The sequence below is a fragment of the Pithys albifrons genome, chromosome 20 (genome assembly GCF_047495875.1).
Source record: "Pithys albifrons albifrons isolate INPA30051 chromosome 20, PitAlb_v1, whole genome shotgun sequence".
NCBI lineage: Eukaryota > Metazoa > Chordata > Aves > Passeriformes > Thamnophilidae > Pithys > Pithys albifrons.
This window is the reverse complement of record NC_092477.1, coordinates 3,673,670-3,692,716: the sequence shown is the minus strand read 5'-3', so window position 1 is coordinate 3,692,716 and position 19,047 is coordinate 3,673,670. Positions and strand designations below refer to the sequence as shown.

General features: G+C 53.2%; 1 protein-coding gene across 1 annotated transcript in view; it reads right to left on the bottom strand.

Annotated features, from left to right (window-relative positions):
• Nucleotides 1–1,888: 1,888 nt before the first annotated feature.
• Nucleotides 1,889–19,047, bottom strand: part of NSMF (NMDA receptor synaptonuclear signaling and neuronal migration factor) — a 58,567-nt gene continuing 41,408 nt past the window's right edge. The window contains exons 6-14 of the mRNA XM_071574376.1: nt 17,159–17,248; nt 15,508–15,629; nt 13,764–13,847; nt 11,929–11,962; nt 11,348–11,418; nt 9,859–9,938; nt 7,520–7,622; nt 7,072–7,147; nt 1,889–4,712 (exon numbers count right to left, since the gene is read on the bottom strand). Coding sequence (XP_071430477.1) covers nt 4,615–4,712; nt 7,072–7,147; nt 7,520–7,622; nt 9,859–9,938; nt 11,348–11,418; nt 11,929–11,962; nt 13,764–13,847; nt 15,508–15,629; nt 17,159–17,248 — 758 coding nt within the window. The 3' untranslated portion in view covers nt 1,889–4,614. The remainder of the gene's footprint in view (nt 4,713–7,071; nt 7,148–7,519; nt 7,623–9,858; nt 9,939–11,347; nt 11,419–11,928; nt 11,963–13,763; nt 13,848–15,507; nt 15,630–17,158; nt 17,249–19,047) is intronic.

Genomic DNA, 19,047 nt, shown 5'->3' with positions numbered 1-19,047 from the left:
GACAGAGCTGTGTGTGAGGAAGGAACACACACACACAAACCCCTGGAGCAGGAAGGAACACACACACACACAAACCCCTGGAGCAGGAACCCTGTGCTGAGCTCCAGGAAACAAGTCCAGGCTGAGAAATAAAGAACAAATTGCTCCCTGGAGTGCCCTGTGCAGAGGCAGAGCAGAGCCCCTCCACAGGGCACAGGTGGCTCCAGGGGCACTGGGAGGCAGGATGGGGTGGGATGCCAGGGGTGCCCACAGCAGAGTCCTCCCAGGGGCAGGAGGAGCTGCCTGGGGGTCTTTTGCAGGCAGATGTTTGGCTGGAGCTGGATTTTTCTGGTTTGGGTTTTTTTTAACACAGGAAGGGATTATCTGGGAATTCAGGTGTTCCCCACCCAGGTCAGCTGCAAAGTGAAGCTGCTGCAGCACCTGGAGAGGAGCAAAAACCTTTATCTCAGTTTTCTACTTAATTCTACTCCCTCAGGCAACTTGAATTTTCTTCTTGCCTTTCCTTCCCAGCCAAACAAGAGGAAAAGAGTAAAAACTCTCAGAAAATCCCTGTACAGGACAAGTGTCACATCCAAGAGGACAAAACGATCCCCCCAGGCCTTACAGGTGAGGGAACATTCCCTGCAGGCACCAGAGGAGATGCCCAGGGCCACCCCCAGCTGGTGATGCCCTTCCTGCCATCCTGTCCCTCTCCTGGAGGTGACAGTGCCAGCAGGACCATCACACATTTATCCAGACAGGAGCCTGGAGTTCACACCCAGCACTGCCCCAGGAGGTGCTGCAGGGGCACACAGGGAGCTGTGCCCTGGCATTGGCATTCCCAGGGGAGATGCTGCAGGGGCACACAGGGGGCTGTGCCCTGGCATTGGCATTCCCAGGGGAGATGCTGCAGGGGCACACAGGGAGCTGTGCCCTGGCATTGGCATTCCCAGGAGATGCTGCAGGGACACACAGGGGGCTGTGCCCTGGCATTGGCATTCCCAGGAGATGCTGCAGGGGCACACAGGGAGCTGTGCCCTGGCATTGGCATTCCCAGGAGATGCTGCAGGGGCACACAGGGAGCTGTGCCCTGGCATTGGCATTCCCAGGAGATGCTGCAGGGGCACACAGCGAACTGTGCCCTGGCACTGGCATTCCCAGGGGAGATGCTGCAGGGGCACACAGGGAGCTGTGCCCTGGCATTCCCAGGGGAGATGCTGCAGGACACACAGGGAGCTGTGTCCTGGCATTGGCATTCCCAGGGGAGATGCTGCAGGGACACACAGGAAGCTGTGCCCTGGCATTGGCATTCCCAGGGCAGATGCTGCAGGACACACAGGGAGCTGTGCCCTGGCATTCCCAGGGGAGATGCTGCAGGGGCACACAGGGAGCTGTGTGTTGGCATTCCCAGGGGAGATGCTGCAGGGGCACACAGGGAGCTGTGCCCTGGCATTCCCAGGGGAGATGCTGCAGGACACATAGGGAGCTGTGCCCTGGCATTCCCAGGGGAGATGTTGCAGGGGCACACAGGGAGCTGTGCCCTGGCATTCCCAGGAGATGCTGCAGGGACACACAGGGGGCTGTGCCCTGGCATTCCCAGGAGATGCTGCAGGGGCACACAGGGAGCTGTGCCCTGGCATTCCCAGGAGATGCTGTAGGGGCACACAGGGAGCTGTGCCTTGGCATTGGCATTCCCAGGGGAGATGCTGCAGGGGCACACAGGGGGCTGTGCCCTGGCATTCCCAGGGGAGATGCTGAAGGGGCACACAGGGGGCAGGGAAGGGGTGCTCAGCCTCAGAGATGTCCTGGCTGGGGCAATGCCAGGTGCTGGCAGCGAGGGCACACCCAGAGCTCACCATTCTTTACCGGCTGGTCCCACTGAGGAAGTTCCAGGCTCTATTTTTAGCTCTAAAGTTTAAATAATGACAATTTTTATTTCCCTCTGCTGACCCTTTCCTTTCCCAGCAGCCACTTGAAAAGCTCAGCCAGGGGAAAGGGGCCAGAAATGTGTTTTCCTCTATCACCAAAGGTTAATTCCAACGATGCTGCTCCACACAGGATGTCAAACATCACAACCCACTTCCAGTCACAGCTCTGAGAGTATTTCCTCTCTTGAGGCAAATGAAGGCTACAAAGGAAATAATATGCTCATGTCACACACATCACAAACTATGAGGAATAGAGATCTTTGGAGGGAAATGCACTCAGCAGTTCTCACTCTCCTCTAAACTGCACCAGGAAAAGTCCCTGGTGTCCATTCCAAGCCTACAGAAGCTACTGCACAATCACCTTCTACTTTGCACCCCGAGTTCTACAAGTGCTCAGTGAGGATACACAAGAGTTCTACAGAGAAACCACTCCAGTGGATACAGAAAGGGGCCCTTTGGGGTTAAATAAGATTCTCAATAGTTCCACAATGCTACATTCATGCTACCAAGTTCACTGAACTGGGATTGGACTTTAGGGAAGAGAAAGGAAGAACAGTTTGTCAGTCTCCAGTCAGGAGGTGAAAGGGTCAGAAAGGGAGAGTTTTGTGTCAGCATTTTAATCCTCCCACAACCATTTCCTTCTCCACATGACGTGACTTTGAGCTTTCATTGCACCTCTGGCTCCCACCTCTCGCTGCAGAGCTGGTGGAAGCTACAACAATAAATAACAATTGGCATAAATTTGGGTGGGTTTTTTCCCATCTGGCATTTTCTTCCAAAAGCTACAGACTGTTCTCCCCTTCACTACAAAGTCTGGCAAACCTGCCTGAGTCCAGGGATGAGATGTGGCTCCCAAAATTCCCGAGGTCAGGGCAGCTCCAGCCAGGGGGGGCAGCCCCCACACCTGTGGGCTTCAGGATGTGGCTTTCAATGCCCTTAAACCACCTCTCTCCCCCTAATTCCTCTCCTTACTCTATGTACATTATTTCTTCACAAGTTTTGCTATAAAACTGCCATAAATGAAAAGGATTCAGCAGTTCTAGCCAGGGACCTGCTCCCCAAAATCACAACCACGGGTATGGCACAGGGGAAGGAGGACTCTACAGATCAGAACAGATACTTCTTTTGGGAAGTATTTAAAAGAAGGTTTGTACATATATTTTCCTTCACTTCACAATCAACTAGTTTTAGATAACAGGAAATCAGGAAAACAAGGTAATCCTTCCCTGTTACTTTGTAAAAGAAATAACTTGTGTCACCTCCCAGAATTGCCAGTGACCTACACAGATTCTAAGTACTATTTATTTATCTTCTAAAAGGACAATAGAATGTGAAAAAAACCCCTCTTTCCCAAAACAAAAAGCACCTCCCTGTCCAAAAAGCACGTGACCTGACCAAATAAAAAGTAAAGAGATTCTAAAATGTATCATCAAATACCAAGACCTGGGTTCTCAGAGCTTCTGCCCTGCTCAGGAAGGGAAGGGAACAGCTCAGGTCAAGAGAAAGGTCTTTCAGCCCTGGCAAAGAGGTGGTTTCTGCACAAACAACTGGCAATCAAGTGAACACAGGGCAGATTCAAACTCCTGCTCCAACCCTGTTCCTCCAGAGGCATTTCTGCCAAATGCCTCAGTGCAGTCCCCCTGGAGGGGCCCACCAGCTGCTCCAGCAGCAGGTCAGGCAGGGAGCTCCTCTGCCAACACACAGCAGAACACTGGCATCAACAGCTAATTACCATGGCTATTAATTTCTAACTCATTTTTATACCACAGCGAGCCTGGCTGAGGCTTCCCAGCCAGGTCTGACATTTCTAACCTAAAGTATTTCAGCAAAACTAAAGTCCCAGTAGTTTTGCAAGCAGCAAAAGAGAAAAGTCATTAAGTTGTGGCTAATTGGAGGAGAACTCTACATTCGTGAGAGCACATACAGATAGTGCAACACAGAGACTCTGACAGGAACCCAACCAATGCAGCAGACATGCAGGGTCTGCCAAGGTATGTTAAACCCATGGTTGCTGGTGATTAAATATGTCTACAGAAGATATATTACCATTCTGAATATATTTTCAAGCAGACCAGAAATACCTCATCTATTGGTTATGGTGTGTTATTTTTGAACTAATTAAATATCGGGAGGGATTTTACCCCTCCCTCCCTCGCTATAAAAATTGCACTTATTTTCTATGAAACAAAACAAAAAAAGGATTTCAACTCTATATCCCAGTGTATATTCACATGGAGACTGGGTTGTCTTGCTCTAAGCTTGCAGGAGTAGGTGTAGCAGTCCTTGCTCTCCAAGATGCTCAGCACAGCAGGTCTCATGAGGACAACCCTCCGCTCCCTCTGTGCTCTGCTGACTCCTCCATCGTAGTGCACGGGTAACTGGGTTTATTTTTGTAAGAAAACCTGAGCTTCAAAAGTCTTTTAAAAGGACCTGGAATCCAATCTGGCCCATTGTGACCCAGAACAGCTCAGTTCTGCCAGGAACTCTCTCCTGTCGTGGGTGCTCCTCCCGGGCTGGCCCTCAGCCCTGCCCTGCAGTGTCTCCTGCCCGGAGCTCCCTCTGGCCACGCTGCCAGGGCTCCTCCTGCCCTCCCGCTGCCTCCCGCGGGCTCTGAAGGGCTCCCTGTGCCAATGAAAAAGTCTCTCTGCAATCAGCATGACTTCTTGGACACGGGTGATGAGCTTCCTCCTGCCAAGCCTTGTGCAGCTCACAAAATGTCATCGTAGTCCAAGAGCTTGGAGTGCTGGCGGGTCTTCCACAGGCGGTAAAGGCGGAAGTCAAAGTAAGTCTCGATCATCTGCTTACCTGGAGGGGAAATGAGGCAGAGGGGTCACACCCTGAGCACCAGGGAGAGGCCACAGTGGCATGAACCCACCCGTGGGAGGGCACAGGAACCCCCCCTGGGCACCCAACTGGGCACGTGGAGGTGCCCGTGAGAACCAAACTCTTTTCACAGCTCCTCAACCATGAGTGGCTCTTTCTAATCCCCTGGCAGGGTTTGTCCATGGGGGAAGGAACTGAGCACAAAGTCTGTCTCCAGACTTTGACCTCTCTGCTCTGAGTGCTGATCTGGGGCCAGGGGCTGGAGAGGGATCAGCCAACAGAGGCACAGGGACTTCAGAAACTACAAACCAAGAGTTAACTCCTTGTAAAGACTTGGGGGAAACACTAAAAATAATTAACACTGAAAATTCAAATAAAAATACAGACTTTTTTTAATTCCCAGGCCATCTCTGCCCTGCAGGATTGTCTCTGCCCCCAGCAATGAGCAACCAGGACCCACCAGTGCCAGCCCCTCTTCTCCAAGGGGGTCTCACAGGCAGGCACAGAGCAAAGGCTGTGCCCAGGAGGCAGTGGGTGCATTAGAAAACACAAGGGCAAACAAGCCTGCACTCAGACAGGGCTCAAGGAGGGGATTTGCTCTTGGGAGGCCTGATTAGGATTAGTTGGAGATGACTTGGCACAGGATTAGGAGGGTACACTACACTGTTAGTGCCTCCCAGACTGATGGAGGGGATCAATTCCCAGCTTCCTGAGCAACCAGCTGCTTCATGCCAGCCCACAGAGCCCTGCCTGGCCTGCTGAGCTGCCCACAGGGCTGGCACCTTCCCTGCAAGCTGCTCTGGCACTCATGGGCAAGCATGTTCCCTGTGGGAGCTGTGCCAGCCCAGCCCTTGGCAGGACAGCACAGAGAACAGGGAAGCTGCTCCAGGGGGGTGGGAACTGGAGGAGCTTCGAGGTTCTTTCCAACCCAAACCAGTCTGAGGCTGTGAATCCCTGAACTCTGTGCAGCACCAACATGCTCCACTCCTGCACATTCCTGTGCTTCCTCCTGCACATTCCTGAGGGTGAGGGGAGTCAGGAACAACCCAGAGGTGCTGAGGCCACCTGGGAGTAGCTGAGGAGGCACACAGGGCTCAATGGGTTTATTTGCCAAGAGGGCAAAGTGCTACAGCAAAGATCCAAACCAGGGGCAAATTCAGAATGTGCTGCTTGTAAAACCACACCAGTCACTGGCACTGAGCAGAGAACAGGAAAAATCCTGTAGCCCCTTGAGATATCTGGAGCTGCAGGTAAAAAAGGGAAATTATACAGACTGAGCTGTGTAATGGCTCTGATGGGTCATATCCCAGTTGCTTGTGGAGGACACAACTCTCTCAGAGCCCTGGAGACCTGGCTACAGAAAAGGTGTCTGCTCCATGGACACTTCTCCCCCAGATTCCTCATGGTCTGGTATTGGCAGATGTCCCACACTCAGCTTGGAAGAAAACAAAGACCATGGTAGGGCTTTTAAGGGAGCTCAAAACTGCTTTTTCAGGTGACTGTCCCCATGAGGGAGGCAGGTTGGTTAGGAAGGTGTGTGTCTCTGTAGGCTGGTTAGGAAGGTGTGTGTCTCTGTAGGCTGGTTGGGAAGGTGGGTGTCTCTCTAGGCTGGTTAGGAAGGTGTGTGTCTCTCTAGTTTGGTTAGGAAGGTGTGTGTCTCTGCAGGTTGGTAGGAAGGTGTGTGTCTCTGCAGGTTGGTAGGAAGGTGTGTGTCTCTGTAGGCTGGTTAGGAAGGTGTGTGTCTCTGTAGGCTGGTTAGGAAGGTGTGTGTCTCTGTAGGCTGGTTAGGAAGGTGTGTGTCTCTCTAGGCTGGTTAGGAAGGTGGGTGTCTCTGCAGGTTGGTTGGGAAAGTGTGTGTCTCTCTAGGCTGGTTAGGAAGGTGTGTGTCTCTGTAGGGTGGTTGGGAAGGTGTGTGTCTCTGTAGGCTGGTTGGGAAGGTTGTGTCTCTGTAGGGTGGTTGGGAAGGTTGGGTCTCTCTAGGCTGGTTAGGAAGGTGGGTGTCTCTGCAGGTTGGTTGGGAAGGTGTGTGTCTCTGTAGGCTGGTTAGGAAGGTGTGTGTCTCTGCAGGTTGGTTAGGAAGGTGTGTGTCTCTGTAGGGTGGTTGGGAAGGTGTGTGTCTCTCTAGGCTGGTTAGGAAGGTGTGTGTCTCTCTAGGCTGGTTGGGAAGGTTGTGTCTCTGTAGGGTGGTTGGGAAGGTGTGTGTCTCTGTAGGCTGGTTAGGAAGGTGGGTGTCTCTGCAGGTTGGTTAGGAAGGTGTGTGTCTCTCTAGGCTGGTTAGGAAGGTGTGTGTCTCTCTAGGCTGGTCAGGAAGGTGTGTGTCTCTGTACAGAAAATAAATTACCTTGAGCTGATAGTTCAAGTGGAGACTCAAAGGCAACCCTATAAGGATTCATTAAGTTTTTCAGATTCTGAAATAGCTGAAAGGAAAACATATCAGAGTTAGCAGCTGAAAACAGTGAGGACTCTTGGGCACCCAGAATTGCCCATCTCTGCTCCCTCCCTCTAGAAAACCTTCCACACATGTCCTTTAAAACATCTGCCTCATGAGCTAATAAATGAAGTGATTTGAATGGCTGTTCTTGCCAAAGGTTTCAGTCTTTGTCCTGCCTGTCACTCCCTTCCTGCCCTGCCCTCTGGGGGATGCAGAGGGTGGCTCTCCCACTCCCAGCCCCCTGGGACAGCCCCCCAGCCTGTCCCCCCCAGCAGAAGGGGCAGGTTTGGAGCTCACAGTGTGACTCTCCCCTCCCTGGGCCCAGCAGACACTCCCAGGGGGACCCAGGAGCTCCCACCTTCTCCCCATTGGGGTTTCCAAGAACATAGCAGCCCATGATGTGGATGATATTTGGTTCAGGATTGACTTTACTCATCAGCCTGCTCAACCTCTTCCAGAAGCTGCAAAAAACAGGAAAAAACCAGAATACATAATTAAAAAATAAAATCTGTCTCTTTCCAGGCATGATTAATCCCCACATCACTCAGAATGAGCCCACGGGCAGAATCTGCTCAGGAAAACCCACTGGATCCCAGACAAGGAAGAGCAGGGGCAGAGCAAGGGCCTGAGGAGCAGGTCCAAGCCATGTGGTAGAGGAGGAGAAGTGGCCCACTGAGCCCTCCAAGGTGAAGAGAAGGGAGCAAAGTCCACCAGCACTGCTTTTAGAGTGACAGTTTTTCTAAACAACTCTCCAGTTTCTTCTCTCCCCTTTCCATCAACAACTGCCCTTTTAAATCAGGAGTGTTATCAGTGCACTGTTCATACCCAAGGCAGGAAACCAGCAGGGAACACCTGAGGAGGTTGTTGTTCTCCACAGCAAGAGAGACAACACCAAACCAGGCTGCTCCACATCAAACTGTGCTTGGTCCTGACCACACTGAGCTTCTTCAGGTGTTGTGACTGTCCCCTTGTGGGGTCACAAACACCACCCTCAGAGCCTCTTTAGGTGTTGTGACTGTCCCCAGGCAACTTGTGGGGTCACAAACACCACACTGAGCTTCTTCAGGTGTTGTGACTGTCCCCAGGCACCTTGTGGGGTCACAAACACCACACTCAGAGCCTCTCTAGGTGTTGTGACTGTCACCAGGACCCTTGTGGGGTCACAAACACCACCCTCAGAGGCTCTTTAGGTGTTGTGACTGTCCCCAGGCACCTTGTGGGGTCACAAACACCACACTCAGACCCTCTCTAGGGGTTGTGACTGTCCCCAGGCACATTGTGGGGTCACAAACACCACACTCAGAGGTTCTTTAGGTGTTGTGACTGTCCCCAGGCACCTTGTGGGGTCACAAACACCAAACTCAGACCCTCTTTAGGTGTTGTGACTGTCCCCAGGCACCTTGTGGGGTCACAAACACCACACTCAGAGCCTCTTTAGGTGTTGTGACTGTCACCAGGCACCTTGTGGGGTCACAAACACCAAACTCAGAGCCTCTTTAGGTGCTGTGACTGTCCCCAAGCACCTTGTGGGGTCACAAACACCACACTCAGAGGTTCTTTAGGTGTTGTGACTGTCCCCAGGCACATTGTGGGGTCACAAACACCACACTCAGACCCTCTCTAGGTGTTGTGACTGTCCCCAGGCACATTGTGGGGTCACAAACACCAAACTCAGACCCTCTTTAGGTGCTGTGACTGTCCCCAGGCACCCTGAGGGGTCACAAACACCACACTCAGAGCCTCTTTAGGTGTTGTGACTGTCACCAGGCCCCTTGTGGGGTGTGAAACACCACCCTGGGCACCCTCAGCTTTCCCCAGCACAGCCCCCCAGGGCCACCCAGGCTGCAGGGAGATGTTCCCTGCCAAGCTTCCAAGTTTTCAGCTGTGTGTTCACAGCTTTGTGAAGATCCCTGATTGATCAGCCTGGGAGCAGTTTTGCCTGGAATGTGCTCAGAATCGTGGATGTGCAAACGTGCTGAAAGGCTTCACAGCCACTGTTTGTGCCAGAGCATGAGATTGCTGAGCAGATGTTGGTTTTAATACTCATTGCCAGCAAAGAGCTGTGTGGGAACAGGTTGGTGTAACATCCTCTCCCCCACAGCCAAGCACTGTCAGCCAAGGAAGTCTGAGCCAGCACAAGGCAGCAAAACAGGCAAAGCTCAGCTGTGCAAGGAGAAGCAAAACTGCTCAGCAGCCCCAGCTGACAGGCTGGCACGTCAGTGAAAAGCCTCCTCAGGAAGGGCTGGACTTTGAGCAGGCTTTGCAGAGCCAAATCCCAATTCCCCCTGACCTGAGACAGCTGGGGGGAACACTCTGGAGTTCTGCCATTAGTTGCCTGCTTAGCAATGCTACTGCAGGGACTGCTGAGCACCAGAGGCTTGAGGGTCTGGATTCTGGTCAGCAAAGCCTTTGCTAGGAGAGGAAATAAGTGTGGGGTTTTTTTTCTTTTCATAGTCTCTTGTCCAGAGAGACACCAACCAGCAGACAGAAGCATAAATCTGCAGGTGACCAGGGCTGCAAGCTCAGCTGCCACCTTGGCATCTCCTCCTTAATGAGCTGTAAGGTGCAATTAGCCCCTTCTCAGCCTCCTCAAACCCTGGGCAGGCCACCCCAGCTCCCTGCCTGGCCATGCTGCAAACACTGAGCAAAGCCAGCAGGGGAACTCCATGCAAGCCCAGACCACAGCACAGCACTCACAGGATCAGATCTTCCTCCTTCTCCACTTTGGCAAAAGTGGCCACTTTGTTCTTTAACAAGTACAAGTGCCCGGGACCTCCCTGCAAGAGAGACACACAGAGATGGGAATCCCGAGGAAAAACCTCCTGGATGCATTTGCTGTCCCACCCAGCCATTCCCAGAGGTGCCACAAGGGAGCAGGGCAGTCCCACCGGGAAGCCTCCACGGTGGGCACTCACTCAGGGCACACCCACACATGGGCACTGTGTGGGGTTGGACTCCCTGTGGGGAGAGGCTGAGGGAGCTGGGGGTGTTCAGCCTGGAGAAGAGGAGGCTCAGAGGTGACCTCAGCACTGTCTGGAACTGCCTGAAGGGAAGTTCTGGCCAGGTGGGGGTTGGTCTCTTCTCCCAGGCACTCAGCAATAGGACAAGGGGGCACGATGGGCTCAAGCTCTGCCAGGGGAAATTGAAGTTGGAGATCAGGAGGAAATTCTTTGCAGAGAGAGTGCTCAGGCATTGGAATGGGCTGCCCAGAGAGGGGGTGGATTCCCCATCCCTGGAGGTTTTTCAGCTGAGCTTGGCCGTGGCACTGAGTGCCATGATCTGGTAAAGGGACTGGAGTTGGACCAAGGGTTGCACTTGATCATCTCAGAGGTCTTTTCCAACCCAATCCATTCTATGATTCCCCAGTTTTTACTGTTCTGTGCCCACCTGGCTCTAGAAAGGCACAATAATAGATGAAAAATCACCATTGTGGGTGGCTGGAGAGTAATAGGGAAGATAAGAAAGTCCCTGTCACTTGGGGACAAGGGACATCCCCTGTCACTTGGGGGCAGAGGAGAAGCTGAGCACAGAGGGATGAACAGGAAAGGGATGGCACTGCAGGGGAACTGACTTGGGCAGCATAAACAGAGTTAAAAGCCACCATCTCCAGGGCAGTGTGTGGCAAACCTGCCATGCTGCAGTCCCAGGCAGGTTTCCCTCCTCACCTCTCACATCAAGGCTCCCTGAACAGCTGCTGGGGAAGCCTAAAACCCACCACCCTGAGGAACAGGAGACTGGGGAGGAAATCCCCAGCAAACCCCAGAGCCAGCAGGGTCTGACCCTGCCCCAGCCACAGCTCCTGCCTGTGTCCTGATCAACCTCCTGCCTCCACTGGCCTCCAGTCTGACCCACAACCTGCCCCACTGTCATGGAAACAGTAACTGTGACACTGCAAATGCTTGTTCCTGTCTCTGGAATCCCCTCTCAAGGTCTGTGCTGCTGTTGTTTAGCCTGGGCTTTCCTGAGAGCAGCTGAGAGTCAGCCCAGCCCTTGCCTTGGCCTCACTGAATCAGCCCTGATTTCCTGTGCCACAGCAGCTCCAGACTGCTCAGTGCCTGGGAAATGGGAAGTGGAAGCTGTGCACTGAACCTGACTTTGGAATATTGCTTCCTTTATGTCCTATTTTCCCTGGAGAAAAAGACAAATTTGTAACAGAACACCCAAACACTCAACAGCTTTCACCTACCTGGCAAAATATCAGCATCTTCCAGATTTTGCAGCCTTTGCGATAAATGTTAAGTTTCTTCTCTATTTCCTCTGAAAAAAACCACCCAAAAACGTGTTGGAAAAGATGAACCATGGAAGGATTTAAAAATTAATTGTATTTCTTTTCCCTTTAGTCCTCAAGGCAGGAGGCTGAGCTGGGAGAGATGCTCAGCACCCACACACCACAGATGCTGTGGGAAGAGGCACCCAGTGTGTGCCAGGGCAGAGCAGGGAGGGTGCAGCACCAGGCACTGCTCTGCCCATGGCACTGGAACAGCCCCAGCTCTCCAGACCCCCTGGTAATGCTGCCACCCACCAGAGGGTGCCCTGTGCCTCAGTCTCCCTTCCTCAAACCAGGAGCTTGGCATAGAAAACGGGCAGAGAAGTGGAGGTTTATTACAGCAGAGCATCCAAGAGCAGTGACACTGTCAGGTGGCACTGGGGTGACACAAACACCCCTGTGAGTGGCAGCTGAGGTACAGGGCAGCAGAGGGACTGGCAGACTGATGGGTTCCATTTGCAATGGGCAGGAGGGGAGGGAAGGAAGTAACACTCACGTACCAAGGATGTCATCAAAGGTGGCATGTTCATGGTCCTGGAAAGCAGAGAGAGACACACAAAGAGTCACTGTCACTGCCCCAGCTCTCAGGAGGCTTTATGGGCTCTCATACTGCACACAACCCCATTCCCAGGCCAACAGAGGCTTCAAGAGCACAGTTACAGCAGCTGAAGGCTGGGAGGCACAAAGCAGTAATCACTTCCCTAAATCACATTTCAGCCCAAAGCTGAAGGCTCAACAGTCCATGAAGACCAAACCCAGCCAAAGGCCTGAAGATGAAGGTTCAGACAGGTAGCTCTGTAAATAACACTATAAAAACTAATTGTACATACAGAGTCTACAGCTGGCTGAACAAGGTAACCCCCTACAATGCAGCTATCCCAGTGTTGCAGCTATAGGTGTGTGTGTTTTTAAGTGTCTTGTTTCAAATCTGTATATTCTGTATAACATATGAATGTTTCTGAGAAGAAACTCTAAATAGGTAAAGGTCAACTTGTTTATAAAGAAGCTGCAGACAACTTAACTGGACAACCTGGAACTTAAACTATAGAACAGATCCATTATAGTAGCGTGGCAGTGGATTAAAAAAAAAGAGGCTTTTTTTGTTTTATTTTTCTTTCTTTATGGGTTCAAGCTCTGCCAGGGGAAATTGGAGAGCAGAAAAAACTTCTTTGCAGAGAGAGTGCTCAGGCATTGGAATGGGCTGCCCAGAGAGGGGGTGGATTCCCCATCCCTGGAGGTTTTTCAGCTGAGCTTGGCCGTGGCACTGAGTGCCATGATCTGGTAAAGGGACTGGAGTTGGACCAAGGGTTGGACTCGATGATCTCGGAGGGCTTTTCCAACCCAATCCATTCTGTGGATGTGGCACTGAGTGAGAATCCACATCTTGATCCAACCCTACTGTGATCTCTGGATGTGGCACTGAGTGAGAATCCACCACATCTTGATCCAACCCCACTGTGATCACCAGCCCAGGGCACGGAGTGCCCTGGGCTGGTGATCACAGTGGGGTTGGATCAAGGGTTGGACTTGATGATCTCAGAGGGCTTTTCCAACCCAATCCATTCTATGAGTCTGTGATTCCAAAGCAGCCTGGCAGCAGATGCAGTCAGCATCAGCAATGCCTGTTTGCCTCTTGGCCCATGTTTTGCAGCCAGTCTCAGGCTTCACCCATGTCCCAGCTGGCTCCCAGCACTGCTGCCTCTGGCACAGCAGGATCACCAGGACAACTGAGGACAACTGCACAGCCCTCCAAGGCCAGGGGGCAACAAGGCTGAGCCCCAGCAGCACTGCCTGCTGCCCAGGGACACTGGGCTGGCTGGGCTCTCAGTCCCAGCCTGCCCTTTCAGATTCAGTGAATATAAAGTGATTTGGAAAAAGAGACCCAGCCCTCGTTGCTGCTGTTTCAGGCCAGACTCCCAGGGAATGTAGTTAGTTGAATTAATGAGTGGCAGAGATGCAGCCCAGCACGTGGGGCTTGTGTTCCACTGCCGAGCCCCGGGTCCTGCTCATGCCAAGGATGAGCACCAGGAGGAGCCCTAAGCCTGGCAATGCACAGCTCTGCCTGTGCCCCAGCCTGCCCTGCCTTCCCTTGATGATCCTCCCAGGCAGTTTGGCTGGGCCTCAAGAGCCCAAGAACCCACACGTGCCATTTCCACTCCACCTTCTCCTTCCCCCTAGACCTGAGCCCCCCAAAAGCCGAGCTCAGCACACCCCCAACCCTTTCCTGACAGCTTTTCCAAGCCCCATCAGTGTTTTGGAGTGGCCACAACAGCAAGGGAATGAAAAAGCTGTCACATGAAGCCTGTTCCCAGCCCCAGCAGAGTGCTGTACTCACATAGAGGATGGGGATGATGGAGGGGTCGTCCCTGCGGATGATGGTGGGGACATACTCTGCTTTGGGCACCTTGGAAGAAATGAGCTGGAAGAGGAAGAAGAAGGTGCAGCAGCATGAGAAGGCAGTACAGTGTGGACAGAAGCACACAAAACATGCTAACAGGGCCCTGTTCTGCAGTTCTCAGGTGTCACTCGAGCTGGCAGCTCGTCCAGCCTCTCTGCATCCCTGTGGAAGGACTTCCAGACTTTGGTCCACCACAGGGCCTGCCAGGTACCCCCACACCTCAGCCTCCTTCACTCCCAACATGTGAGCACACAGCACTGCTTGAGAGAGAACAGTTTGGGAAGGAGAGACTGTTGTGTCAGCAGGAATGGCTGTATCCAGCAAGGATCCCTCCCTGGTGGCTGTAGGGAGTGTGATGTGTCATCAGGACTGGCTGGATCCAGCAAGGATCCCTCCTGTGCAGCCTCCCTGTGGCTGTGGGGAGTGTGATGTGTCAGCAGGAATGGCTGGATCCAGCAAGGATCCCTCCTGTGCAGCCTCCCTGTGGCTGTAGGGAGTGTGATGTGTCAGCAGGAATGGCTGGATCCAGCAAGGATCCCTCCTGTGCAGCCTCCCTGTGGCTGTGGGGAGTGCAGGGAGTGTTCACATGGCACCTGGCTGCTGGTGGGCACTGCAGCAGGCACAGGGGCCAGCCAAGGGCAGCAGGCACAGGGCCACAGGCAGCAGGAAGGTGCCTGGGAAGTCTGGCTGAAGCCTCAGCTGCTCCAGCAGCACCAGAGCCCAAGGAGATGGCCCTGGATGGGTCAGTAGAAGGCAGAGGGCTATGGGAACAAGGGCAGTTTGTGCTGTGATTCCAGGCACCTCCACTCCCCCCTGTGGGCTCAGAGCAGGCAGTGGTGATGCTGGGCTGGGCACTTCAGCCTGGGTCACAGCTGGGCTGGTGTCCAAGCCCCCCATGCCAGCAGGCAGCACATCTCTGCTTCAGCCACATGGGAGTCAATGGGACACCCCTGAAGCAGCACAACATGGTCTCTGTGTATCTCCAGGGATGGACAACCATCACACACAGAGCCCAGGGTGACAAAAAAATCCTGCTGTCTGGTCTCACCTGGACACTCTGCCCTGAGGCTGCTTTTAGGGTGAGTCTGGGAACACACACAGGCTGTCTCCATGTCCTTTGCTCTTCCCAGATGCCCAAAAGACCCATTCAAAGCCAGCACTGCTGTGCTGAACCAGCAGTGTTGCACTGAGAACAGTCTGCAAGCTGGGACCCCACTTTGCTTTGTGCATGTGGCCAAAGAAGGGATGTGTCAGAGCCTGGTCTTGTGTGCCAAGCCCCAGGGCAGAGCAGGGAGCACAGGGAGAGGCCTGGCATCAGCAGGAAGTATCCCAAGGGATAACATGCAGCTCCAAAGTAAATCAGGCAGGTAAAACAGTAGGTAGGGACTGGTGGAACCAGGGACTCAGGTCTTTATTTTCAGGGTTAACAAGTCTCAGGCTGACTTGACTGAGTGTTGGTGTCAGTCCTGCCCTGATCTGGACCTTCCTTTCATTATCCCCAGCAATAAGAGATCTGAACACCTTGTCATGTCCTGGCTGCTCTCTGAGTGCCCCTCACACACACCTGAGGTGGTGTCTATACAACAGATCTGCCTCTTCCCATGAGGATTCTGAACTCAGCAGCTCTGAAAGAACAGACAGAGCCTGAGCAGACACAGGCAGCTGAGCTGGAAACACTCACCATGATTTTTGGTGGGATAAAGTCTTCTCCATCACATGCCATGGCTTCAAGTTCCTTTTCTGCCTCCCAGTTCAAGTCGAAGTCCCCATCCAGAGTGCCACAGGAATCCTGAAGGTCATGGCCTGCCAGAACACAGCGGGCATTACAAGGGCACAACAGCTTTCCCCTCTCCAGGCCTGGCAGTTTCCTTGAGGAGTGCCCCAAGCCACCAGACTGGTGCCCTCCTGCCTTCCCCAGAGAGACAGACACCACACTTTGGGGCTGGTGCCTCCACACAGACAGACATGGAACGAATGCAGCACACAGAGAGCTCCACACACAGCCCAGACCTTCACCACGCTCACATCCCCGAGCTCAGCTCCCACAACAGCCACCCTGTCATTCCAGAAGTGGAGAAGGAGACAGGAGACAGAACACAGACAGACCCTCTACACTTCAGCACTGCCAAGCTGATAAGCAAAGTCCAAAGACTTCAAAGCTGGTCTCCTTGTAGTAATTACTGCTCTGACTACATATTTTGAGGGATTATAAAGAACATCTGCCTTGCTGGTCAGTGCTCCTGGCAGAGGACTCTCGACAGCTGCAGCAAACACAGGCATGTTGCAACAGTAGACTTGAATTTGCTCCCCAAATGGACCTTACCTGTTGGCCTTCCATGCCTCCTGGGGGAAAAAACATCTGGAAGGAATATAATTGACCATTAAAGGTTAAAAATAGAGATGGCTCCTGGGCTGAGGAAAGAGAACCGAGATGCCTCTGGGGATGTCCGAGTGCCTGGAGCCTGCCTGACCCACGGCTCTTCCACTGGCATCTGCTCAGCTGAGGGGGCAGGGAGGGAGCAGAGTGCCCAGCAGCAACCAGGGCATGTTTTGAACCTGCCCTGCCTTCCACACACCTTCCCCTGCACCTGGCACAGCTGGCAGGGCCAGAGCTCATGCCTGCCTGGCAGGTCAGGTCATTCACTAGTGAAATCCATTTCAACACAGGCAAACTCATATCCACCAAGTTCCTGTCCACAGGCTCCCAGTAAAATCTGTGTAAAACAGCCACTCCCTCTAGAAGAATACAGTGGGAAGATGCTCCTGTCAATTAACACCACAGCATCTCAGTCCCCACCAGCAGAATGTGGCAGCACTGCTGGGGATTCCCAGAGGAATTCCTGGCAGCCCAAATGAAGATCATCACCTACCAAGCTATGACCTGTGCAGGCAGCAAGGCTAGAAAATCAAAGCTCCATCTCAGAGAGCACTTCACTTGTATTCTTGAGCTATTCCAGCCTAGGGAAGAGCTCAGAAGGGGCTCCTGCATGGGAAGCCAAGTCAGTCCCACTATGGTGAAGGTAGGCTTGGACTAGTGAGCTTCCAGGTAGGTTGTTTTGGTCCCAAGCAAATCAGGGATGATGGGAACAGAGAGAGCTGTACCACTGGGCATCCTTTGGCATCTGCTTAATAACCTGAGGTTGGATGGGCTGTGCTCTACAATGACTGGAGGCACACACAGATGAACAGGTACAGACACCTGGAGCGCTGCGTGCTCCCATCTCAGGAAACTCAAAGGATCACAGACAGGACAGAAGGGCACAGAGGAGTTACCCCCGAGGGACTCCAGTCAGCACCTCCACTGGAGGAAGCCCAGAGGACTCAGAACTCACTTTCTCGAGAGTCATGGAAGGAATCAGCTTTGATGGGAGTCGGGTCACTCCAGGACCTGCTGAAGCTCCTCTCACGCCGTTCGGCAAAGGCTAGGACAGAACCAGAGCACGGCATTAACACATCCCACAGCACCTCTGCTGCTGCCACCAAACAAACAGCCAGCAGGCTGCCACCAAGGCCACACAGCACAGACTCCCCTGGGCTGCTCCTTCCACTTGCCAAACGTGAGTCCTTTCCACACAGCAAACAGGGGGCTCTCAGGACAGGGTGGGTAACACAGAAAAAGGACGACACGTGATGGTCTCTCCTTAAAAGCACACGGAGGAAGATGCCCTGCCCAGTTAAGGACCTGTCTGACCAGAAGAAGGCAGCAGTTCCCCAGTCAGCTCTCCTTTCATGTTCTATTTATTCTGGACCAAACAGCAGCACAGGAATGTCTCTGGAAAGCTCATCCTTTCTAACTTTTGTTGTGAAAGAGGAAATCCTTCAGCCTTTGCTTGCCTGCCACTACCTGTGGTTTGGGTTTTTTTCCCAAGGAGTCTTGTATTGTTTGCACTGGCATTTCCCAAGCAGAATCCAGGGAGCTTGGCCCAGCTGGCAGCACCACAGGCACATTCCTGGGCACCGCCAACCACCACGTCTGACTTGGCAAACCCGTGTGAGAGCCATTATGCCGAGATTAACAGCCACTTGAAGCCACTAATGCCCATTTCTGGTGGCAGGCAGGGAGTCTGCAGCAGGGTCTGGAGTAACAGGAGCCCAGGAATTCACTGCAGGTCTGTGCCACAAGAGCAACCTGCCCCCTCCTGCAGCGTGTCCAGGGTGGGTGTCCAGGGAGACAAATCACATCTTCAGTTCTTCGGGTGATCTCCATCCTCAGTTTGCATTCAAAACCAGGCATTTACACATTGTGCACAGGAAGAAAGCTTTGAAAACGTGACCCGAGGCAGAGACATGCCTGAGCCTCCCGACAGCCCCGGGGGAGGGGAGCCCTGGCCACGTCAGGCTGTGCTCACTCAGATGCCAATAACCACTCTGCAAAGGGCAAAGCTCTTTGTTGATCACTTCCCACGGCACGGGAGAAAGGAAAGAATGCAAATTGATCTCAGCAATGCTCTGCTGTGGGCAGTGTGCACATGGTGCCTGGCCAGGGGGTGGGAAGAACAAGTTGTTTTCCATGCTGGAGCAATCCTCAGCTCTGGGAAGCAGGTTACACCACTCTCAGCCCCTTCCACAGCCACTCTCAGCCCCTTCCACAGCCACTCTCAGCCCCTTTCACAGCCAAAAGGGAGCTGCCCCAACCAAGTTATGAAGGAGTGTTGCCTTCTGCAGGGAAAGGGAACTGCCATTTCCCAGGCCTAAGAGGGGATTTCTTCTCCAGTGAGGCCCAGCACTCCCTTATTTCCCCCTTGTTCCAGTCTTCTCCCTGTTCCTCTTCTATCTCACAGACTTTCACGGAATCACAGACTATTCTGAGTTGGAGAGGACCCACAAGGATCATCGAGTCCAACTCTCAAGTCAATGGCCCACACAGGGGACTGAACCCATGACCTTGGCATTATTACAGCCGAGTTTTAACCAACTGAGCTGATCTCCCTTCCATCATCCTCTCAGCTCCTACCAGGCAACTTCCCCCAGGTCCTGCTGTGGAGGTGGCAGTGGGGCAGGGGAGGAGAGGACAGCCCCAGAACGCCTGGCACATGGAGCACTGCCCATGCCAGCAGCCACAGCAGGTCCCAGCTGCAGAGGGAGGCCAGGCAGTGCTGAACTCCCAGCCTGGGTTCTCCTCACAGGGCTCCACATCAGTGACCACCACAGCCCACAGAAAGGGCAAAGATGCTGCAGCTGTCCTTCCACTCCTTGTTCCAGAGGCTCCTTGGAAACACCT